The sequence below is a fragment of the Castanea sativa genome, chromosome 2, assembly GCF_040712315.1.
Source record: "Castanea sativa cultivar Marrone di Chiusa Pesio chromosome 2, ASM4071231v1".
NCBI lineage: Eukaryota > Viridiplantae > Streptophyta > Magnoliopsida > Fagales > Fagaceae > Castanea > Castanea sativa.
This window is the reverse complement of record NC_134014.1, coordinates 53,478,086-53,504,306: the sequence shown is the minus strand read 5'-3', so window position 1 is coordinate 53,504,306 and position 26,221 is coordinate 53,478,086. Positions and strand designations below refer to the sequence as shown.

The window sequence follows — 26,221 nt, the reverse complement described above, 5'->3', positions numbered from 1 at the left end:
TCTGGTGACAGGTAGCCTAGAAGAAATAGGTAGGTGATGACTGAGGAGTCAAAATAAAAAAGCCTCTCCCTCTCTCTCAATCACTCTCAGGCTCAAAGCAAGAGAGAGAGAGAGAGAGAGAGAGAGAGAGAGAGAGTGTTTGGGCCCAGATTCACTGTTTAATGCAAATATGGTATGTCTGGAATGAATTACTTCACGCGGTGTTGGAGCGTCAAAACACTAGTGAAGTGTACCATGAAATCAAATCCCTTTTTATCTATCCAACGTGTGAGCTAAGGTTTATGTTTTTTTACGATTTAATTACATATTTGCTCCTTAAACTTTTTTTTTTTATATTTTAGTTTAGTTCTAAACTTCTTAAATGTATTTTTTTCAAAAAAAAAAAAACTTCTTAAATGTATTTAAAAAAGGTTTATATCGTTAACTGGTAGATAAAAATGACTTGGCAAACAAAATTACTAAAATCAAACACAAATGCTAATGTAGAACTCTAGTGCTAGCTAGTTGATGATGGTTGATATGTTCTTTTCTCCTGTTAACTCAATGTTGGTGTCAAAAATGTCCCTAACATGTTCATCTTCTTACAAGTTACAACAATAAGATAAATTATAAGGTCTTCATTGTGGACAAGTGACGTGGTCTACTATTTCACTAAAAGACTCCTACCTATTTAAAATTGCTGAGATAAATTTTTTTTTTTAAACGGAAACTAATTACTGGCTCAGTAATTTTAAACAAATGGAAATCTTTTAATGGAATGGTAGACAAATAACATGATTCACAAGAGAATTATATAATTTTTCCAACAACTTATGACGTTTTTTTATAATAAAAAAATTACAAAGAGTATCACTTGGGCTTCGCATCTGCATTAATACGCAATTTTTAATGTTTCCATTTTCCAAGATTATACCTTTTCATTCACCAATTCACAACAATTGACGAGTACCTTTTTAACACACATTTAAAAAGCTAATGACTAATTTGAACATTTGAAAGGTTGGGAACCATTTTGAAACATAAGACAAAAGTTGAAAATCAAATGTGGAATAAATAAACATTTTCTTTATCAGAAGTGTCACACATTTCTCTCTCTTTTTTTTTAAGAGATTTATGCTTTTTCTTATATAGAGTAATTAAAGTTTAAATATCCATAAATTAGTCAAATGTGCGGCCAATGTATTTACTACTATCATATTTACTTGCGAGTGAAACAAAAGTAACTTTAGGATATATATAGATTTTTTGTTTTCTATAATTTAATAGTTACAACAATGAAAAAGGTATTAGAACTTTGATTCTCCTAATAAAGGAGAATAAGTTATACCACTTAGTTACAAAGCTTTTAGCATAAAGTGACCTTTTAAAGTGGAATAATTTTAATGTCACGAGGATATTTATTGTTACAATGCATGACGGACCAGTGTCACTCCATATGGCCTAGTAGTTTCTTAACCTCTCACAAGATTCACAAGGCTCTGAGTTCAAAAACCTTCCAAGAACTTCCTCATTATAATTACATAGTAGGCATAGTACATTGATTACATACACAAAAGAATGATACTCGAACTCGAAGAGTTTTGGATATCCTCCAAAAAATAAATGTCACTTCAGGTTATGAGGGTGCTACCACGCGCTGAAGTAAGAGTGTGAGACTAGTGAACCTTAAAGGATAAAAAGAAGAAAAGGAAAAAAAAAAGTTAATGTGGAAACATAAATGGAATTTGAGGTTGATCATTGCTGGTTTGGTTTGTCAGTAATAAAGAAGGAAACAGTAAAACAGGGGATTTAGTGGGGCTTAGGTCTGCCCAAAGTCATAATTGTCTTTGTGTTTTTCTGCCACAGGACAGCATGTATTATAAATTTATAACATTTGTATAACCTTGACCTCGGCAAAAGATTTTTTGTAGTTGGTGCCATCAAAATCAGATGAGAATCTAGTGAGCTCATTGTGTCCATCATACAGCAGATGTACAGTGACTACTCATCCTCACCGTTAATTTCACAATCATTCTACAATTACTCAATTAGTACTTGAAAAAAGTTGATTTTGATTGCTAACACTATTTATTTGTTATATTTTTTAATAATATAATAAGAATTTTTACAGTACTTTTTTATTCAAACGTTTTGTATGGGAAAAGGCTCTGGGCTCACTGGGCCTTGAACTTCAGTCTCGTGAAAATGTATGAGACAGGACCTCAGGCCCGTTGGGCCATGAGCCCTCATCTTGAATTACGACACCTGACTCAATTCTTATTGTATCGATGACCTCGATCCGAACATACCTCAGCGCCCGGCAAACCCCCCTCCTGAGGATGCTATTTTTCGAGATACAAGGTTCTGGCGGTTCAATATTGCCTTGGAGAGTATCGCCACCGAACAACTTTTTGGAAGCAGAAACCAATTCCAATACCATTGCAATAGACCCCAACAGAATCTCCACTAGGATCACTTTGAAGCGATGGAATTGGACCCCCCATCCCCACTAATAGCCAAGAATAATCATGACTCTCCACTCATCTCAGGCTATAAATAAGAGGAAAGAATAAGGAATAGGGGTTGACAATTCTGGAGAAAGAGAGAGTGAGAACTAGTAATAAGAATCGATCAGATCAAGAAAAGAGAGGGACATCGGGAGAGAAGGGTTTGGGTCACTGTGCATAGGACCACCCATAGTAGGAAACCCAAAAACTCACAATACAAATAGATTGTGAACCCAATTAATCTAGTTTTTGGCAGGCACACTTTCATTCACATGTATTTTCACAAAAATTAAATAACGTTACTAGAACAATATTACTAGGGTCGTGCTAAAGAGTGCCCTAAGGGCATTAGTTAACAATTCATTTTAAAAAAGTTTTGACACCACTTTTATGGGAAATAAAAAAATAAAAATAAAAACTGTCAAAACATTGATTTTTTTTTCCCATAAAAATTTTCTTTAAATAGATTATTAACCATTACTCTAAAGACATTCTTTAGCATTTCCCATATTACAAAACGGACTCTTATTTTATGAATTGCAAATTTTTATTAAGAGAAAAAGATTACACTAAACTCCAATGGAAAAGAGAGAGCACATTGGTTTTAATTTTAGGGAAATGTTAATGGCATTTATGTCCGATAAGAGTTAAGAATAATTTATTGTGGGGTTTATGTAATAAAAAAGTAGTATTAATTATTAAGGTGATTTAAAATATTATAAAGTAATAAGTTAAATTTAATAAATTAGCTTTATTGGTTTTACATTGAATAAAGTTAATAAAAAATCTGACATAAAACAAAATGATATGACGTAAAACAAATTTTAATGGACACTGTAAAGTGTCTATTAACATCAATCTTCATTTTAATACTATAGTTTGGCCATACGATAAACATTTATATATATTTTTCTCATAATTTTAAAAATATTATATAATTGTAATTAATGCAAAATAAATTCATTTACTGTAAGATGTGAAAGTAATATATTTTAACCATAACTTATCATAAAAATGGGTGTGGATTTGACACTTTTCCTCTAAAAATGTAAACCTGCAGAGACTTGATTGCACTAACTTACTAGAGAAAATGTTAAGAAAATTTTTGTATATCTCTGCAGAATTACTCGTCTTCTTGTGGAGTACCCTAGCTAAGTCTAGGCATATGGACAAAGATTTGGACCCTCAATTGTCTATTAACTGCTAAAGTCAAGACTACACAGCAAAATAAAAAATAAAAACAACCTGCTAAAACCTAGACAATTGAACTGTGGTGAAGAGGACAACTTTTTTTTTTTTTTTACTTCTTTTTTTTGGGTCTTTAGTCGTCTTGTCATATTGCTTGGCTTTGCTTGTAAGCTGTAATGTGAAAATTTAAAAAAATAAAAATAAGGATAAGTAAATAATTTTAACTCCAATTGCAATGATAAATTCTTACCACCTGCTGAACCAGCATTGACATAGCCTATAAAAGACTACTATTTTTTTTTCCATCACAAAATAGCCAATGTGTTGGAGACATCAGACAAGTGACACTTGCATAATTCTCACTGCATGAAACTATAAATGCCTTTGACCGGCTATGACTTGGTAATTCTACCATAGAATTATTAAAATTTTGCAATAAATTCTAGATTATTATTAGACTTGGTTTAGGTCCAGTGCATTAGTACACTGGACCCAATCAAATGGTGACACGTGTTTAAAAGTAAATTTATATCATCATTTTAATGAGTCTAGTGTCATTAGACACTGAACAAAAGCTTAACCCGTTATTATTTATCTACAAATGATTAAAACTTTTAAGAAATTTATGCCATATTTTATCTCTACAGACTACAATAGGCAAAGAACTGTGCAAGTCTTAAGTTAATAATAATATGATGAAAGTCAAGATTAGCAAAGAAAGATGCCGAAGAAGAGTTTGGTAAGTCAGAAATCAGAATAATGGAGGATCTCTATCACTTTTTCGGGTTTTCTCCGTGGAAAGATAGCTCGTAGATATCGAGAATTGTGCCCCTAAAAAGTGATAAGGGAAATGACAATTTATAAAGAAGTGGAGCCTCTCTCCCTTTCTCACGACCAATGGGGTGGTAGACTTCTATGCGCTGGGAAGCGGGAAAAGACAGCCCAGCTACCCAACACTCCCTTCACTCTCTCCAGCCCTAAATTTCCTCTACAATTTGGAATTATTATTTTTTGTACTGGCATGGTAAATTATGAGTTATTATCTATTAATTTCTAAAATTAACTATTCTTTCTAACTATTCTTTCTTTAATTGCTTTCAGTTTGTCACGTTAAAGTTATGTTTTTGGTGAGCTGATTCCTTCGTTGAGGTCTCTTTTTAAAATTATTATGTTGACAATCACACTAACTTTTTTCCTTTGAACGATGAGTGCATGTCTCTATAATGGAGGATTCCTTATAATATGGTTAAGTATGTTTTTAGGGAATATGGTTAAGCATGTTTTAGGGAGGTGAATAGGATTACCAATGCCCTTGCTGCCTGGGAAGGTCCCAAGATCCGGATTTTGTTATATTTTCCTTTCTTCTGATTGCTGTTTCAAGGTTTTGTGGATTGGATAATTCGACGACAACTAGTTCTCACTTTTGTTTCGCTTTCTTAGCTTTTGTAATGCATTTGTTTCTTACCCAAAAAAATACACACACACACATTAGAGTTGTCCCAAAATTGTGGCACCAAAAGTTGTGGTATTTTTTTCTCCCCAATCTTTATGTTCACATTACTACTACCAACAATACTATAGATGTTTGGACTCACAAGTCTGTGGCTTTGGTTTCCTTGCTAGGTTTATTTTTTCTCTTTTTGTGGATGCACTCTCTAAAATCAATCTAAAGACACCCAATTGCAAGCTCAATTTCATAATTTGTTGGCTTGTGCAATTGTGAGTAGTCACAAAAAGTGGTGGGTCACACAAATTATTAGTGGGCAGAAAATGTCAATTACTCACAATTGCACAAATCAACAAGCTATAAAATTAAAATTAGGTGTGTGATTTGGTGTGTCTCTAGAATTGTTCTTACTTAGCTTAATGACTGGTTAGATTTTGCTCTAGGTCCTTGTTAGCTCATCTGGCATAAACTATGCATGTCTCCAGCAGTTGATTTCAATGGTTTAGTCTGGATATCAGCTTTGTTATTTTTTATTTTTTAAGTTTTGCTGTATTTGTTTAAGTGTATAGAGTATAGATGGCATTGATGTAAAGACATTTTTAGGGTCTTATCCTTGTATGAATGCCATTTCCCTTTCATTTATTCCCCCGTAATTTGGGTAAATATTTCATCCTTGCGTTTCTTAATTTTAAACGTTGACCATTATCTGTAACCAGGATTTCCAGTCATCTTCAAAGCAAAGATCATAATGGCCCAATCATATTGGTTCATCAACAATATTAGAAGGATCTATCTTAAACACCAATCCAACCAAAGGCTTATTTCATCAAACAAGCCAGCATAAGTGCCAAAGGCACGTGACTATCAAGTCTATCATTTGTCTTCTCCCTCCTTTCGACGTGTTTGCAATTCAGTCCTTTAATGTGTTTTTTGTTTTTTTTCTTTGTTTTTGTTCTTGTTCTAGTCCTTTAACTTCAATTTGTTTCCAATATAGTTCCTTTGTCCAATCTACACCATTAGCTCCACAAAACAGCTTCATTTTGGAAATTGAAAAATACAAAAATGGTTGGCGAGATTGGACAAAACTAGACAAAATGACTAAATTGAAAACAAATTAAAGTTAAGGGACTAAAAAAATTGAATTAAAAATAGGTCAAAGTTAGAGGCTAATAAATTTTTATTGTGATCCATAACTTCCAAACAGATGAGGATAATTCTAAAAGGATGATAAACTCGTCTACATAAGATGGGGCCGACGGTCTCAATAAACTCGTCAGCCTTACCTATGCACTCAAAGGCGTGGACAACGCCACCTTAAGGCCGATGACTCCACCTTAAGACCACGACGCTTGTATGGGACGACCAGAACACCTAAACGACATGGGAAGCTGATGGGGATAAAGAAACCCCTGACAGGTCTGGTAGGGCTTTGCTTGGCCTCCACACATGAATATACAAGAAAACATCTTGTGTCTCACGAATAACCCTAATCAAGAGGATTTCCACAAGGAAAGAATCCCTTAAGATACGCGTATTAATAAGGATCTTCCCCACAAGGAAAGACTCTCTCCGCCAAGGAATGAATGTCAACTCTACACTACTATAAAAATCCTAAAACCTCACAAACCAAAGTACACATAATTTCCCCTAACTCTAGCACTCTAGAGTTGTGAAAATTCTTTAACTTAACCGTTGGAGGGTATTTGACCGGTACCACACTAGTATTCTTCGTAGGGTTTTCTTCTTCTCTTTGTGTTGTGCAGGTCTTGCTTGGAACACATGAGAACCGTGTAGTTTACTGACGATTTTCAACATCATCACAAACTATGGCATACATACAATTATAGAGATAACAAAGAAAATTCTTGTAATCTCCACACTATTCTTATTATTTATAGAAATACCATAGTCCAAAAATATGCGTTCTATAAAGGAATCTAACATAATGAATGTGCTGAATCTTATGATAGCATTATACATGATTGACAACAATGCTGATAAATGATGCTTGTAACATGTAATCCGTGCTGAATCTTATGATAGCATTATACATGATTGACAACAATGCTAATAAATGATGCTTGTAACATGTAATCCCTTATCTCAAAAACCATGCCCGTGCTCTATGATTTATTCCATAACAATGCAAATTAATTTGGGCTGAATGCCAACCTTAAATAATAGCGTATCTATGTTGGAAAATCATTTTTCATTCCCCAAATCATTCTCCGGCTAGTTAGTCTTCCAACATGATTGACAACAATGCTGATAAATGATGCTTGTAACATGTAATCCCTTTTCTCACAAAGCCATGCCCGTGCTCTATGAATTTATTCCATGACAATGCAAATTAATTTGGGCTGAATGCCAACCTTAAATATTAGCGTATCTAGGTTGGAAAATCATTTTTCATTCCTCAAATCATTCTCCGGCTAGTTTGTCTTCCAACATGATTTCCTTAGTCACATCAATATACCTTGTCAATACCACTTTCTTTACTAAAATTCCTGTTGAAGCCTCTTGTTAAACATGTGCACATAGGAAAGGAACCATAAACAACTTGACTACAAGGAAAAAGAGAGGCTCCATGCAGAACCAAAATGAAGTATAAAGCAATATAGTCCCTCATTCAAACTACTCTGTAATTTCTCATGAACAATGGCAACATTTGAACCTAAGACCCAAAAGCCAAGGTCTTAGGCCAAAATCCAACAGCTGCAATTTGGGGTTTCATAGGCCACTGTTTGGAAACCACAGACAGAAATCCCTCCTCGGTTGCTTGATATGCTTTCCGTATCACATCCACTGACATTGATTGTTGCTCTTAGATGAACCCTGCTAAAATACCCAATTCAACCCAATCATGAGAACCAATGATTTAATTGCCCACCGCAAACCCAACGATTTTAAGTATAAACAAAACAAAAGCCCTGAATTACTGAAAGGAACTGGTGTATACTTTCATGGTTCTCAATTTTAATATGGAACCGAGTAAATGTCAATTTTGGCATTAACAAACGTTTACATGCTAAAAATCCATCTGAGCATAGGTTTCTTACTCTTTAAATGCTGAAATAGATGATCATTAATGTAACGTGAAGTCTCCGGCCCACCATGACCGATTCAGCAATAAATTTTATCGAGCCAATGGGCTTTGGCTGAAAATTAGTTCAGGCTAGCTGAGCATGAGCTATAGAGAGACCTCCTCATTTGCATGTTTACAAGGTCAATATTGAGGGTCTCAGAGCAGAGCATGATTTGGTTTGCGGTGTGGAATGTGGATGCCATCGTTCAAGATGGTGAGCAGTACTGGACTGTGGCCGACCCAACCAATCGGTGCCGATGATACCGCACCACCGCTGGAGCTGACCGATGGAGCCAAGGCCCGTGAATGAAGGGAAACCCTAGTTTCAACACTGGTGCGGTACAAAAGTCGGAACGCAAGTCTAAAACCGATACTTGCACCGAATCTATTTCACTTAGTTTAAAAAAAAAAAAAAGTAATTTCATTCCCCCTCTCTTGAGGTTTGGAGAAATGACACTCAACTTCAAATCTAAAAGAAAAAACACACTCCTCTGTTAAAGTTTGAAGAAATTTAACACTCTCTCCTTTTTTTTGTTTATATTAGTAATAAAATATTTCAAATATCTATAAGATTTTTTTTTTTGACCATTGTTAGTAAACAAATAACTAATAAATTTAGAATAAAAAAAATTATTAAACACTATAAAACACTTACAAAGGAAAATGTCCCCATAACCCATTGAGGGAAAAAAAATTCACACTTAATATTTTAAAATACACTTTAATAAAAAAATTTAAAACAATAAATTTTAACTATGAAATAAGATAATTTTAAAATCCCACTCTTAAGAAAATGGCTAGTACACAACATTTCTGAAGAAAATAGTCATATGCCACGTTTTGGCAAAATTTGTAGCAAACTGGCACTATTTCGAAAATATTTAGCAATTTATCACCTTTTTAGTACTCGAGTTTCACAAAATCGAGTCCTAAATAGTACTGGAGTTCAGTGAACTCAAGTTCCTAGGGAGTGGCCAACGTGGCATTGCTAACCTAAAATTTGTGCAATTAAAAAAAATAATGTGATACTCGAGCTTGCTAAACTCAAGTTCCATGCAACACAATACTCAAGCGTACTAAACTTGAGTTCTTTGTAAATAAAATACTCTTTATTTTTCTTCTACGGAACTCGAGCTTACCAAGCTCGAGTTACTTGTAATATGGAACCCATGTTTAGAAAGCTCGAGTACCTTATATTTTGTTTTTTGGGATAATCATAAAATAAACATAAACATAAAAATAAGTAATTTTCCTCATTTGAAGGCACAAACATATGTTTTTATTTATTTAAATAGGCTTGAGTTCACATTTACTGCATATTCAAATCTGACCATAACGCTTCCAAGAAGTTAGAAATTGATGAGTGTGTTAAAAATGAATGAACAAAGGGTATGAGTGGCCTAAAAATTAATATTTTGAAATTATAATTTCTATATTTTACAATGCTTCTATTTAATAGTTTGATAAGCTCGAGTTCCTTATAAATTTTTTTTTTTTATAATCAGCAAAAAAAACATAAACATAAAAAATAGTTTTTTTTCATTTCAACGCAAAAACATATGTTTTTATTTATTTAAATAGAAGCATTGTAAAATATAGAAATTTTAATTTCAAAATATGAATTTTTAGGCCAAAATTCACTGTACATTTCACGCACAATTTTCTTGTATTGTCTTTTTCTCTTATTTTTAATGCATAATTTTAAAACCAGTAATAATTTTGTACCTGAAATTTGTTGTGAAAATACTGTAGGCGTAAAAATTAAATAATAAAATATCAAACTGGGACCTACCACAGCTGCAAATAAAAAATATTACGAAAATGTTGTGACATTTTGTTACATTCCTAAACTTCTTTTTTGTGTGATATTTTGTTGTGTTCCTAGGCTTCTTTTTTTGTTTAGTCAAATTTAGTAAGCCAAAACTCATTGTTTCAAGCACAATTTTCTTCAGTTGACTTTTTATTTTATTTTTAAATGCACGGTTAAAAGTGGTTAGCCATATTTAAAACAAATAGCAATTTACTACCTGAGATTTACTATGAAAATATTGTGGACATAACATTACTCTAAAATAAAATAATAAAATATCAGACTAGGACCTACCATAGCTAAAAATAAAGGTATTGTAAAAATATCATGACTTTTTGTTGTGTTTCTAGACTCCTTTTTTGGTTTATTCAATTTGTTGAACTAAAATTCATTGTTTAATGCATAATTTTTTTAGGTTGATTTTTTTTTACACATTGTTTCAAGTTATAAAAAAAAAAAAAAAAAAAAAAAAAAACACACACACACACACACACACACATATTGTTTTAAACACATAAGTGGACGAAGTAACACTTTCCTCCTTTTTGTTCGTGGCAGTTACATTTCCCCCTTAAACTAAAATAATTTCCATTTATATTTTGTAAATGAGCATATACCCTTATTGTTTCTCTCTTAGTTAAACCCTAACAAAATCTTATAATTCCTAAAATTTTCCATTGTGCAATGTCTAATATACCCCTACTAAATTTTAATGTCCAAAAAAATTTCTTTGTGTATTTTGAATTTTTTGTGGTAGACTGGTAGGCATGCTTGGAAAGTTCGAACGATGATATATGGTGTTCTATTTGTTACCTAGAGAACACTAATTTATTAGGTTTAAATCTTCTACACTTATAAATTTATCTAATATAAATTTTGATGACATATGTCTTTTGTTATTTTATTCTTTTTTCTTAATTTATTTTCCTACTTAAAAGGGTATTCATTAAAAATAAGTAAGCTAAACATCATAGTTAGACTCATAAAATAAGATAATAAAGAATAAAATATGAATAACAAAATCTTCATTGTAGATGATTGCAAATTTTAATTTAATGAAGATCTTCAAAAAATTCGTAGCATATATTATCATTTATTGTGAAAATTTAAATATTGTAAAAAAATAATGACATTCGTTATCATTCTTTGTAACAAATTTTGCTGAGCAGATATTGTATTTAGTAAATAAGTTCTAAGAAATTATCATAGTACATATATATTCAAATAGCTATTTTAAATTTAAGTACATGACTTCATACTTCTTCAACAAAAACAAAAATCTATATTAATCTTCTCACTTGTAAATAAATAAAACATAAAAAAAACTACTTATTTTTATGATTATGTTTATTTTTTTTATTATCAAAAAAAAAAAAAGTATAAGGAGCTCGAGCTTTCCAAATTCAAGCTCCATATTATAAGGAACTCGAGTACCATAGAAGAAAAATAAAGAGCATTTTATTTACAAAGAACTCGAGCTTGGTACACTCAAGTATTGCGTTGCATGGAACTCGAGTTTAGCAAGCTCAAGTACCACATTATTTTTTTTAATTGCACAAATTTCAGGTCAGCAATGCCACGCTGGTAACTGCTTATAAATTTTTTTTTATAATCAGCAAATAAACATAAACATAAAAATAAGTAGTTTTTTTCATTTGAAGGCACAAACATATGTTTTTATTTATTTAAATAGAAGCATTGTAAAATATAGAAATTTTAATTTCAAAATATGAATTTTTAGGCCAAAATTCACTGTACTTTTCACGCACAATTTTCTTGTATTGTCTTTTTGTTTTTTTTTTAATGCATAATTTTAAAACCAGTAATAATTTTTTACCTAAGATTTGTTGTGAAAATGCTATAGGCGTAAAAATTAAATAATAAAATATCAAACTGGGACCTATCAGAGCTGGAAATAAAGAATATTACAAAAATATTGTGACATTTTGTTACATTCCTAAACTTCTTTTTTGTGTGATATTTTGTTGTGTTCCTAGGCTTCTTTTTTTGCTTAGTCAAATTTAGTAAGCCAAAACTCATTGTTTTAGGCACAATTTTCCTTAGTTGACTTTTTATTTTATTTTTAAATGCACAGTTAAAAGTGGTTAGCCACATTTAAAACCAATATCAATTTACTACCTGAGATTTATTATGAAAATATTGTGGACGTAACATTACTCTAAAATAAAATAATAAAATATCATACTAGGACCCACCATAGCTAAAAATAAAGGTATAATAAAAATATCATGACTTTTTGTTGTGTTTCTCGACTTCTTTTTTTGTTTATTCAATTTGTTGAACTAAAATTCATTGTTTAATGTATAATTTTTTTAGGTTGATTTTTTTTTTTTACACATTGTTTCAAGTTAAAAAAAACACACACACACACACACGCACACACACATATTGTTTTACACACACAAATGGACGAAGTAACACTTTCCTCCTTTTTCTTCGTGGCAGTTACATTTCCCCCTTAAACTAAAGTCGAATAATTTCATCATTTATATTTTGTAAATGAGCATATACCCCTATTGTTTCTCTCTTAGTTAAACCCTAACAAAATCTTATAATTCCTAAAATATTCCATTGTGCAATGTCTAATATACCCCTACTAAATTTTAATGTCCCAAAAAATTTCTGTGTATTTTGAATTTTTTGTGGTAGACTGGTAGTCATACTTGGAAGGTTAGAATAATGGTATATGGTGTTCTATTTGTTACCTAGAGAACACTAATTTATTAGGTTTAAATCTTCTACACTTATAAATTTATCTAATATAAACTTTGATGACATATGTCTTTTGTTATTTTATTCTTTTTTTTTAAATTTATTTTCCTGCTTAAAAGGGTATTCATTAAAAATAAGTAAGCTAAACATCGTAGTTAGACTCATAAAATAAGATAATAAAGAATGAAATACGAATAACAAAATCTTCATTGTAGATGATTGCAAATGTTTAATTTAATGAAGATCTTCAAAAAATTTGTAGCATATATTATCATTCATTATGAAAATTTAAATATTGTAAAAAAATAATGACATTCGTTATCATTCTTTGTAGCAATTTTTCGTGAGTAGATATTGCCTTTAGTAAATAAGTTCTAAGAAAGTATCATAGTACATAGATATTCAAATAGCTATTTTAAATTTAAGTACATGACTTCATACTTTTTCAACAACAAAAAAATCTATATTAATCTTCTCACTTGTAAATAAATAAAACATTTTAAAAAAATTACTTGTTTTTATGTTTATGTTTATTTTTTTATCACATAAAAAAAAGTATAAGGAGCTTGAGCTTTCCAAACTCAAGCTCCATATTATAAGGAACTCGAGTTTGGTAAGCTCGAGTACCATAGAAGAAAAATAAAGAGCATTGTATTTACAAAGAACTCGAGTTTGGTACGCTCAAGTATTGTGTTGCATGAAACTCGAGTTTAGCAAGCTCAAGTACCACATTATTTTTTTTAATTGCACAAATTTCAGGTCAGCAATGCCACGCTGCCGACTGCTTATAAATTTTTTTTTATAATCAGCAAATAAACATAAACATAAAAATAAGTTGTTTTTTTCATTTGAACGCACAAATATATGTTTTTATTTATTTAAATAGAAGCATTGTAAAATATAGAAATTTTAATTTCAAAATATGAATTTTTAGGCCAAAATTCACTGTACGTTTCACGCACAATTTTCTTGTATTGTCTTTTTGATTTTTTTTAATGCATAATTTTAAAACCAGTAATAATTTTTTATCTAAAATTTGTTGTGAAAATGTTGTAGGCGTAAAAATTAAATAATAAAATATCAAACTGGGACCTATCAGAGCTGAAAATAATAAATATTACAAAAATGTTGTGACATTTCGTAACATTCCTAAACTTCTTTTTTGTGTGACATTTTGTTGTGTTCCTAGGCTTCTTTTTTTATTTAGTCAAATTTAGTAAGCCAAAACTCATTGTTTCAGGCACAATTTTCTTCAGTTGACTTTTAATTTTATTTTTAAATGCACGGTTAAAAGTGGTTAGCCACATTTAAAACCAATAGCAATTTACTACCTGAGATTTATTATGAAAATATTGTGGACGTAACATTACTCTAAAATAAAATAATAAAATATCAGACTAGAACCCACCATAGCTAAAAATAGAGGTATTGTAAAAATATAATGACTTTTTGTTGTGTTTCTAGACTTCTTTTTTGGTTTATTCAATTTGTTGAACTAAAATTCATTGTTTAATGCATAATTTTTTTAGGTTGATTTTTTTTTACACATTGTTTCAAGTTAAAATAAAAAATATAAAAAAAAAAAACACACACACACACACACACATATTGTTTTACACCCACAAATTGACGAAGTAACACTTTCCTCCTTTTTGTTCGTGGTAGTTACATCTCCCCCTTAAACTAAAGTTGAATAATTTCATCATTTATATTTTGTAAATGAGCATATACCCCTATTGTTTCTCTCTTAGTTAAACCCTAACAAAATCTTATAATTCATAAAATATTCCATTGTGCAATGTCTAATATACCCCTACTAAATTTTAATGTCCCAAAAAATTTCTTTGTGTATTTTGACTTTTTTGTGGTAGACTGGTAGTCATGCTTGGAAAGTTCGAACGATGATATATGGTGTTCTATTTGTTACCTAGAGAACACTAATTTATTAGGTTTAAATCTTCTACACTTATAAATTTATCTAATAGAAACTTTGATGACATATGTCTTTTGTTATTTTATTCTTTTTTTAATTTATTTTCCTGCTTAAAAGGGTATTCATTAAAAATAAGCTAAACATCGTAGTTAGACTCATAAAATAAGATAATAAAGAATGAAATATGAATAACAAAATCTTCATTGTAGATGATTGCAAATATTTAATTTAATGAAGATCTTCAAAAAATTTGTAGCATATATTATCATTCATTGTGAAAATTTAAATATTGTAAAAAATAATGACGTTCATTATCATTCTTTGTAGCAATTTTTGGTAAGTAGATATTGCATTTAGTAAATAAGTTTTAAGAAATTATCATAGTAAATAGATATTCAAATAGCTATTTTAAATTTAAGTACATGACTTTATACTTCTTTAACAAAAAAAAAATCTATATTAATCTTCTCACTTTTAAATAAATAAAACATAAAAAAAAACTACTTATTTTTATGTTTATATTTATTTTTTTATTATCAAAAAAAAAAAGTATAAGGAGCTCGAGCTTTCCAAATTCAAGCTCCATATTATAAGGAACTGGAGTTTGGTAAGCTCGAGTACCATAGAAGAAAAATAAAGAGCATTTTATTTACAAAGAACTCGAGTTTGGTACGCTCAAGTATTGTGTTGCATGGAACTCGAGTTTAGTAAACTCGATTACCACATTATTTTTTTTAATTGCACATTTTCCAGATCAGCAATGCCACGCTGGCGACTTCCTAGGAACTCAAGTTCACTGAACTCGAGTACTATTTAGAACTCGATTTTGTGAAACTCAAATACCAAAAAAGTTATAGATTACGAAGTATTTTCGAAATAGTGCTAGTTTGTTACAAATTTTGCCAAAATGTGGTATTTGGCTATTTTCGACCAATATATCTAATATTAATTTAATAGATTTTGGTCAATTAGATATCAAGAGGTAGAAATTGTTTTTTCTCTTTAGGTGTCATTTTCACAAATCTCAACGAATGAGAGTGTAATTACCACCAAAAAAAACAAAAACAAAAACAAACAAATGAAAACAACAACAACAACAACATGAAAACGGCTTCGTTTTGTTGACAACCCCTCACAGGTATAAATTCGTTATATTCTCAGACCTTCCTCCTTATCTCTCTCAGTCTCTCCTTGAGTCGTTGTCTGACGTGTCTCTCTCTCACCGCCTCACCAGTCACCGGCTCACCGCCTTGCTGCCGCCAGCCACTCCGCCGGTAACTCCATGTCTCCACTCTCCATCTGAAATGAAAATTGTTCTTGGTTTTTTAATTTAATTGCATTGGCTTTTCTCATTGTTGGACCTAATTGCATAATTGAGTAATGAGTAACTGAGCATAATTTGTACAATTATGAGTTGGGAATATGTTTTTGTGTATTAGCTTAACAATTTTGGGAGTCAAATTGGTATTTGGGGTAAGATTTTTGGTCCCGAACTGGTTATCTGAGCTGAAATTGGCAAATTCCTAAATGGGAAATCTGATCAATCTAATTCAACAAAAAAAAAAAATCAAAGTTTAATTTGTTCTCCATTTCAATTCAAGTCCTTGATCTCTGTTTGGATGTGTGATGAATTGGGATTTTTCAATTTTAATCGATCTTGTTTTTTTTTTTTACTTCTAGGGTTTTTTACTAAGCAAGAAGGAGAAAATTTGATATTGTGATGTTTTGCGTGTTTTTGTTACAGATGATTGACGATCAGGACCTCGGCTTCTTTGCCAATTTCCTTGGCGTGTTCATCTTCGTACTGGTGATTGCGTATCATTACGTGGTGGCCGACCCGAAATATGAAGGCAACTAAGGTTTTCTGTCTTTGTTTTTTTTGTGTGTTTGCAATGGTGATGTTTGTTCTAGTTTTGTAGACTTGAGCTGTTTCGCAAAATGTAAGCTCTGCGACCGTGATTATCATTTTATTGTTCTGTTTTCATGAAAAAGTAATCCATCTAGTAATAGATTCTGGCTTTGAATGCCCATTTTGTTCGGCTGTATTTTAATTTTGGTAATGCTGTTAATGTCTTGGGGATCATGATGGCGGTGTGGTTCTATGAATGTGGCATGAAATTGTCAAGTATCAATTCAAGTGTTGGGGGTTGGCAGCCCGTTTGGTTAGAGATTTCTAATATCGTTGTTTAAGCGTCATGGAAAAACGAGTTTCAGTGTTTAAATACTGAAGACTGTTGTTTGAAATGTTGTTCTTATTCTTGCAACAAGGATTAGGCCTTTTTCTGGTTGAGATCTTAATCTGACCAAATCACATGAGGTGTTGAGCACAGGTAAAGCATTTGTAGCTTTGTGGTTTGTGATTTGGTTGAATGCCTAGAGATGCATTTCCATGTGGGACTCATGAAATTCTTTTATTGGGATGGATTCTACAGCTAATTGGCTATGTAGGAAAATTCTATTTGCAGTTAAGCAAGAGTTTAGGTTTTCTATCTCTCTTCTCTTTCAGGCACCCACTAGTGTTACTAGGTTGTGGTGCTGCTGCTGCTGCTGGATTTATGAAAAGCAAGCACACTCCTGAATGTGACTAGCCCTTAATTTTAAATACTATAGTTTATATTTTTCTCATGATTTAAAAAATAATATATTATTGTAATTAATACAAAATAAAATTCATGTTACTGCAAGATGTGAAAGTAATATTCTTTTGCTAATCAAGATGTGAAAGTAATATATTTTAACCATAACTTATCATAAAAATGGGTGTGGATTTGACACTGTTACTTTAAAAATGTAAACCTGCAGAGACTTGCACTAACTTACTAGAGAAAATGTTAAAAGAAAATTTTTGTCTCTCTCTGCAGATTTACTCGTCTTCTTGTGGAGTACCATAGCTAAGTCTAGACATATGGACAAAGATTTGGACCCTCAATTGTCTATTAACTGCTAAAGTCAAGACTACACAGAAAAATAAAATAAAATAAAATAAAAAACGTTCTAAGAGGACAATTTTTTTTTTTTTAAATTTCTCTTTCTTTTTGGGTCTTTAGTCGTCCTGTCATATTGCTTGGCTTTGCTTGTAAGCTGTAATGTGAAAATTTTATAAAAAAAATTTTAAAAAGAAAAGAAAAGAAATAAGGATAAGTAAATAATTTTAACTGCAACAGCAATGATAAATTCTTACCACCTGCTGAACCAGTATTGACATAGCCTATAAAAGACTCCAATGTGTTGGAGACAAGTGACACTTACATAATTCTCACATGAAACTTTAAATGCCTTATTTCAGTCATTAAGTAACAGTTTTAAATTTTTAAACAACATTATACGTATTTTCACACACTTTTTCAACTACACGTATTTTCAAAAAATATAAACAACGTTACTAGAGCAACGACCAAACGGGCCCTAAAAAATATCATGAAACCAACACTATAAATATTCTGAATTCTGAGTACTTGACAGACTATATATGGCTTGGTAATTCTACCATAGAATTATAAAAATTTTGCAATAAATTGTAGATTATTAATGATCAACGAATGATTAAAATTTTAAAGAAATTTATGCCATATTTTAGCTCTACTGACTACAATAGGAAAAGAAATGTGCAAGTCTTAAGTTAATAATAATATGATGAGAGTCAAGATTAGCAAAGAAAGACGCCAAAGAAGAGTTTGGTAAGTCAGAAATCAGAATATTGGAGGATCTCTTTTTCAGGTTTTCTCCGTGGAAAGATAGCTCGTAGGTATGGAGAATCGTGCCCCTAAAAAGTGATAAGGGAAATGACAATAAATAAAGAAGTGGAGCCTCTCTCCTCTCTCTCTTTCTCATGACCAATGGGGTAGACTTATATGCGCTGGGAAGTGGGAAAAAGGCAGCCGAACTACCCAAAGCTCCCTTCACGCTGTCCTGACCTGAATTCCCTTCACTTTCGCATAAATTTACAATTTTTTTTTACTACTCATAGTCTGTTACGTCAAGGTTGTGCCCTTTGGTGAGCTTGATTTTTTGGTTGTGGTCTCTTTCCTGAATTGTTATGTTAGCATTCACACTTACCTTTTGCCTTTGGAGGATGAGTGCATGTCTATTATGGAGGATTCACAATTATATGGTTAAGCATGTTTTTGGGGAGGTGAATAGGATTACCAATGCCCTTGCTGGCTGGGGTAGGTCTCAAGATCCGGATTTTGTCATATTTTCCATTCTTCCTGTTGCTGTTTCAGGGTTTTGTGTACTGGATAATTCAGCGGCCTAGTTCTCGCATTCGTTTCACTTCCTTAGCTTTTGTAACGCATCTATTTCTTACCCAAAACACACACAAATTAGAGTTGTCCCAAAATTGTGGTACAAAAAGTTGTGGTCTTTTATTTTTTCCTAGTTTTTATGTTCACATTACTATTACCAACAAAACTATATATGTTTGGACTCTCAAGTATGTGGCTTTGGTCTCCTTGCAAGGTTTATTTTTTCTCTTGCGCATGCACTCTCTAAAACCAATCTAAAGACACCCAATCGCAAGCCCAATTTCATAATTTGTTGACTTGTGTAATTGTGAGTAATCATAAAAAATGGTAGATCATACAAATTATTAGCGGGCAGAAAATGTCAATTACTCACAATCGTACAAATCAATAAGTTATAAAATAAAAATTATGTATGTGATTTGGTGTGTATCTAGAATTGTTCTTGCTACTATCTCTCATCTCAATCTCATGTAAGTTGTATAGTCCAATTGCTAAATGATATTTTATTATCATTTAGCTTAATGGCTGGTTAGATTTTGCTCTAGTTCATTGTTAGCTCATCCGCCATAAACCATGCGTGTCTCCAGTAGTTGATTTCAATGGTTTAGTTTGGATCAGCTTTGTTATTTTTTATTTTTTAAGTTTTACTGTATTTGTTTAAGGGTTGATTTGGAAACAGTTTATTTAGCTGAAATTGAAAACTTTTTGATAAAAATACCGTAGATAAATCCTCAAAAATTAGCTGAACAGTGCAATGAGATCTATAAATACTACCAAAAGTGCAATAAAACCGAAGCAAAAATAAACTAAAAACTCTTATAAGCTACAACTTTCATTACTTCCCAAACACACTCGAGTATATTAAAATAAAAAATTAAAAAAAAATCCATTTTTTTTAGTATCACTATACCTTGGTCAACTTTTAACAAATAAACTTTTAGGTAAAAATATAAATCTAAACTAAAAGTATGTTTAATTTTATACAACCTAGTTTTCAGTAGACCGAAAAATAAATGGATTTGATAGGCCGAAAAATGAATGGATTTGGGATTGAATCTGTCCAATGAGATAACGTATGCAATATTCCAGTTTGGATCAGCTTTTTCATTTTAATTAATCTCCATCATCAATCTGTAACTAAATTACACAGGAAACAAAGACCCATTTTGGAACCCATATTTTTACCAGCTTTATTATTTTCTTTTGATGTGCAAAATGCACCCAATGATGCTTATCCATATCTTTTCGAGAGCTCCCTGCCAACTGCCAAGTACAAATAACCAATTAAGGCTGAATTTCCAATCAGTTCAGACCAATATGTATCTCTTCAAGTAAGCACACAAGCAGAATCTGAAAGTGCAAAAAGTAAAGCGAAGCCGTGAAGCAACAGGATCTGAAACTTTGATTTAAGGGATGAAGTTCACATAATATACAAAACACAAAACTCTAAAGTGAAAGAAAGAGAGGGGGAGGAAAATGAATACGTAAGAACACAATCTCGAAGAAAGAATCATCAGTGTCACCTTTGAAGCTCTATTTCACTGATTCTTCCCTTGCTCAAGTCCTTAAAAACTAAATAAATACACGTTCTTGGTTAAATCTACATTGTACAAGATAAAAATGACCACAGCTTCTCTTATCTCTCTTGGATATACAAGCTGAAGGCACCGGAATTCTGAGAAGGATCCTATACCACGTACAATAGTACAATGCGGCGGCTTAATCAAGTAGTATTAACTATTAAGCTCCACTGGTGTGGCACAGGGGGCTAGAGACTTTGCAGGTATGTTAACACCACCTCCTCTCACAGACAAAGTAGGGCCTCTAACTGAACTTGCTCTGCTCACAAGATTTGAATCAAGAAAAACAACTATGACTGTGATGTCATCATGGAAATGTCGGCGGACACCGCGGTCAATTTTCTTCAGATCGGTGTATCTCATTTCCCTCTTCTTAGCTGCTTCCTGTAAGGCAACTTTCACAAGCCTCCGGGCAATTCCCTGCATGAACAGAACAGGTAATGTCAAGTTCTATCATTTCTTGAGGCCCCTCATATGATACTCATAACAATCATGGTAAACACAAAGTGAAAGCAAGTGTAATTATTGGATGGGCTGAAAAGCCCCAACATCTCCACAAAGTTTCACAAGTCACTAACAATTCCAAATTTACTAGGTCAAGCCAGCTGTTGGTAACTCTAAAATTTCATGCAAGTAAATACAAATACAAATTAGAACTGCCATTGCTGTGATAAATATCTTACATTGCGTGGGTGGTTTTGAACAATATCAACTGCTTCCTGATTGCTAAGGTGCTCCCACAGCCCATCAGAAGCAAATATGAGAAACTGATCGTGGGGTTGAAGTTCATGCATGGAAATTGATGGATCAGAGCTTAAAATTGGCATTTTAAAAGGTCCACGAAGGCGAAACTTAGTATACAAAGGCTCCCTGTTAAATTCAGCCTTTTTTAGATATACATCACCAATAGATCTAGATATCTGAAACACAAAACATATCCACAAATAAGCAAAGGTTAAAACCAAGAGAAATACAAATGCTCAGCATGCCACAAAAATTGCATCATAATTTACACATACATGCATGTGTACATGTATACAAATCCACATACCCAACTAATTTTAGTAAATTCATCTAATTCAAAAGAAACCAATTTCCATTGTCATAGAGATATTGTACGGAATCATCAGTAAGGCAACAACACGTACAAGGGTTAACTTTTTCAGGAATCTGTGGAACCTAAGACCCAGCCCAACACCATCCCCTGTCCTTCATCACAGGGGCACTATTATATAACTCCTTTTAGTGCGATCGTGTCAAAATCAATTACAAACTATAAAGTATAAATGGCATTGATGTAAAGACATTTTTAGGGTCTTATTCTCATATGAATGCCATTTCTCTTTCATTTATTCACCCGTTTTGGATAAATATTTCATCCTTGCATTTCTTAATTTTAAACGTTGACCATCTGTAATCAGGATTTCTAGTCATCTTCAAAGCAAAGATCATAATGGCCTATCATATTGGTTCATCAACAATATTAGAAGGATCTATATTAAACACCAAGCCAGCATAAGTGCCAAAGGCACTTACAAAGGAAAATAATTGCCAAAAGCACGTGACCATCATTTGTCTTCTCCCTCCTTTTGTCACTTAGATCAACTAGGCATAAGAACTGTTTCTGAAGTATAAAATAACTTTAGGTTCCAAATTAAAGGTGTCTCGGACTTCGGATACCTGACTTGCCAATCTCAATTTTTTGCAACAGTAAGCAATTTACCAATATTATGTTTTGGCTGATTCACAAATTACACCCTCTAACATCGACGTGTTTGCGATTCAGTCCTTTAAAGTGTTTTCTGTTTTTTTCTTTGTTTTTGTTTGAGTCCTTTAACTTCCGTTGTTTCCAATATAGTTACTCTGTCCAATCCACACCATTAGGTCCATCAAAACAGTTTGGAAATTGAAAAATGCCAAAATTATTGGTGAGATTGGACAAAACTAGACGAAATGACTAAAAGGGATTAAAAAAATTAAACTTAAAGGACTGAATTGAAAATAGGTCAAAGTTAGAGGCTACAATTTGAAATTTAGCCTAATTAGTTTTATTGTGAGCCATTACATCCAAACTATGGAATACTTACATTATAGATATAACAAAGAAACTTGTTGTAATCTCCACACTATTCCTATTATTTATAGAATTACCATAGTCCAAATATATGCTTTCTATAAAGGAATCTAACATAATGAATGTGCTGCATCTTATGATTGAATTATACATGATTTAAACAATGCTGATAAGTGATACTTGTAACATGTAACCCCTTTTCTCACAAAGCCATGCACATGCTCTATGAATTATTCCATGACAATGCAAGTTAACTTGGGCTGAATGCAACCTTAAATAACGTATTTAGGTTGGAAAATCATATTTCATCCCCCAAATCATTCTCCGGTTAGTTAGTATTCCAACATGATTTCCTTAGTCACATCAAAATACCTTGTCAATACCACTTTCTTTACTGAAATTCATATGTTGTCAAGAGAAGAAAAACAGAAACAACAAGAAAAACACCACAAAACCAAGAGTTCCCAGCGAAGCCTCTTGTTAAACATGTGCACATAGGAAAGGAACTATAAACAACTTGCCTACAAAGAAAAAGAGAGGCTCCATGCAGAACCAAAATGAAGTCTAAAGCAATATAGTCCCTCATTCAAACTATTATGTAATTTCTCATGAACAATGGCAACATTTGAACCTAAGACCCAAAAGCCAAGGTATGAGGCCAAAATAATATACAACTGCTCCTAGTAGAAGTGGAAAGAGGAAGAGAGTCCCCTCCCTTGCACAAGAAAAAAAATTGAGGTCTTCTTGCAATTTTCCCCCTCAAACAACATCCTTCAGAAATTATTAGCATACAGATTAATTTACACAAACAACTCTAACAGCCTTACTTTGAATGCAGGCTCTGAGACTAGAAACCATGGACTCAACAACATGACAAAGTCTGAATCACATGTGGCCTACATGGATAATATATCACTCCAATTACTTAGCTAACATGTGCTGCATGCAGAAACTGAACTAATATTCGCATAAATATTGGTAAAAATCACAGGATCCATAATATGACAAGGCATTTGTAGCTAGTTTTAGTACTAAATGTCATTAAGGTTTCAAAAGCATTAATGTTGTACCATCTCAATTCCACAAATCAAAATGATACAAGAAATTAGAAAGGGAAGAAAAAGTTATTACATGGGCTAGTTTAAATGAAAGTCATCATCACCCACACAACTAACTCACCTGTATCAAGCCTTTAACACGCCATACATTATGCTTCAAAACCACAACATGTGAGTCATCCGGGTGCAAAGAGAACATCTCCTGTCGCACAGATTCTATTCCCACATTATGCTCTGCTGACAGCTGGATGGCAAGAACCTCCCCGGTTGACCTGACAAGCCTCCCCAGCACAGCACGGGAATCACCAAGGTTGGCAATGTAGAGAGTACCACCACAGATCACGCCAACCAGGCAGCAAGATCCAACAGCTGCAATTTGGGGATTCACAGGCCACAGTTTGGTAACAACAGACAAAAATCCCTCCTCAGTCGCTTGATATGCTTTCCGTATCACATCCACTGACATTGATTGTTGCTCTGAGGTGAACCCTGATAAAATACCCAATTCAACCCAATCATGAGAACCATTGACTTAATTTCCCACCTCAAACCCAACAATTTAAGTATAACAAAACAAAAGCCCTGAATTACTGAAAGAAACTCATGTAAACTTTCATGGTTTTTAACATGGAACTGAGTAAATGTCAATTTTGGCATTAACAAACGTTTTCAGCTTTTCATGCTAAAAATCCATCTGAGCATAGGTTTCTTACTCTTTAAATGCTGAAATAGATGATCATTAATGTAACGTGAAGTCTCCGGCCCACCATGACCATCATATATTCCAATGAAGGTGCCATATGGTCCAGACTCAAGTGAACTCAAGGGACCTGACTCAATCTGGCTCTGATCCTCAAGCAAATTGTTGGCCTGGACGACTGCCATTGAGAACTCACCATTCATGTGCTGCCCAGTGTCTTTGTACCAAAGTAAACCATCTTGCCGGCCTGCTGCATCTGAACCCGAGAGGACATAACGGTCCGAGGATGGCCCCCAGCAGGCCCTCAGTAAGTTTATCAACCTTGATAACATCCCTCATTTCACCTGGGCCAGCCTCCAATTCCTCAACATCCAAAATGGATGCAATCCCTCCCTCTACAACCAAGACCCGAGCAACCTCCTCCCCTGCAGACCAAGAAAACCACCATATGAACTAAAAAAACAACATGATTAACACAATAACATCCCTACCCTCTACTCTCAATCAAAACCACATCATATAGCTAACAAAAGAAACAAACTTTTAGTCTAAATTCTAAGCTTAAAACCTCATTGAAGTGAACACAATATGGCCTGAAATCCAAAACCCATCTCCATTACAAAGAACTTCAAGAAATCCACAACCCTACTAATACTACCTCTAAATGAATAAAAACAACATAGGAGTTGTGGCAAAGAGTAATGGTTAAATCTACCTTCACATTCCACACTCCAATCATACAATTATTTGCCCACATACCATAAATTCAGTAACTTTAACTTCCCAAAAACACAAATTTAAAGGGAAAAAAAAACACCAAACACATGAATTGCTAAGTTGTAATAAAAACAAACATACACAGGAAAAGATAACTCACAGTGTAATTAGGCTCCTAGATCAGTTGTTGTCAGCGATTGAATACCACCAAATGAAAATGATGGGGATCTAAAAGAAACAGACCAATACATGTGGGTATAAAAGCGTTAGATCCATAGATCCATCAAAATCAATTCAAAAGCTGTGGCCAATAGGGTTTTTTCTTATATGGGTCACTCTCTTTTTCTCTGAATATTGGATAAAAATGAAAACTTTTCACTCTTTTTTGGTCTTGTTGTAGATGATAGAGGAGGAATAGGACGAAGAAAGAGAGAGATAATTGAATATATGGGGAGTTCTCAATCAGTGTGATTGAACAAACTGAAACTCTCTTTCTCTCTCTCTCTCTCTCTCTCTTTCTCAGCAGACAAAGGCTTATAAAAGAAAACGAACAAAGCGATGTGTGAAAGCCAGCAATGCATATGGGCAGTTGTGGGCTCCACATATAAATAACCAAACAAACAGAAAGTAGATAGAAAGAGGTAGAATATAATTAAATAATCATTATTGTTAAAAAAAATTAATATAATTTTAATTTACTACTTATTCATTAGTTTTTTATTATCAAATCAAAAATTAAGGGTTTGATCATAATATTTTAGTTTGATGATAAAAAATAATGAATATATTAGAAAAATATTATCCCAAAACTTATTCATTTTGAACAGATAACAGGGGTTTTTTTTATAATTTAAAATGTGATGATTTATGCCAAAAAAAATTGTCTGGATGTAATATTAATTAGAATAAAAAAAACATATTTTTTTTGTCCGAATGAAATATCTATATCAATATTATTATTTAAAAAGCTTTCCCTGTTTGAATTTCTCATTTTTTTAGTTCAAAAATGCTCTTATACCCCAATGTTTAAGTAGGGATAAAACTAAAGACTGGTAAAAATGCAACTCTAACTCCCACTAAAACATTACCTAAAAAATAGGACTACTTTCCTGTTAATTTTCAAATTACTTTATCCACTTATAAATTAGATTTTCAAAATAAAAATT

General features: G+C 32.5%; 2 protein-coding genes across 2 annotated transcripts; one reads left to right on the top strand and one right to left on the bottom strand.

The window, feature by feature from the left end:
* Positions 1–15,799: 15,799 nt before the first annotated feature.
* Positions 15,800–16,712, top strand: LOC142626127 (dolichyl-diphosphooligosaccharide--protein glycosyltransferase subunit 4A). The gene is made up of 2 exons (XM_075799917.1): positions 15,800–15,956; positions 16,427–16,712. Exon 2 carries the CDS (start codon positions 16,427–16,429, stop codon positions 16,538–16,540), a length of 114 nt encoding a protein of 37 aa, XP_075656032.1. The 5' UTR covers positions 15,800–15,956; the 3' UTR covers positions 16,541–16,712.
* A 3,593-nt stretch (positions 16,713–20,305) lies between these two features.
* LOC142624157 (putative protein phosphatase 2C 46) lies at positions 20,306–25,607 on the bottom strand. Its single transcript, XM_075797676.1, has 5 exons — positions 25,216–25,607; positions 24,352–24,763; positions 23,760–24,127; positions 21,190–21,426; positions 20,306–20,926 (listed from the first exon to the last, which is right to left on the bottom strand). Exons 2-5 carry the CDS (start codon positions 24,668–24,670, stop codon positions 20,660–20,662), a joined length of 1,191 nt encoding a protein of 396 aa, XP_075653791.1. The 5' UTR covers positions 24,671–24,763; positions 25,216–25,607; the 3' UTR covers positions 20,306–20,659.
* Positions 25,608–26,221: the final 614 nt, after the last annotated feature.

Coding starts and splice junctions, on each gene's coding strand:
- LOC142626127 (XM_075799917.1), top strand. CDS start 16,427: ATGATTGACGATCAGGACCTCGGCTTCTTTGCCAATTTCCTTGGCGTG.
- LOC142624157 (XM_075797676.1), bottom strand. CDS start 24,670: ATGTTATCAAGGTTGATAAACTTACTGAGGGCCTGCTGGGGGCCATCC. Junction 24,128..24,351: donor TCTATTTCAGCATTTAAAGA/GTAAGAAACCTA, acceptor GTATTTTATCAG/GGTTCACCTCAGAGCAACAA. Junction 20,927..21,189: donor TTCAAAACCACCCACGCAAT/GTAAGATATTTA, acceptor CTGTTCATGCAG/GGAATTGCCCGGAGGCTTGT.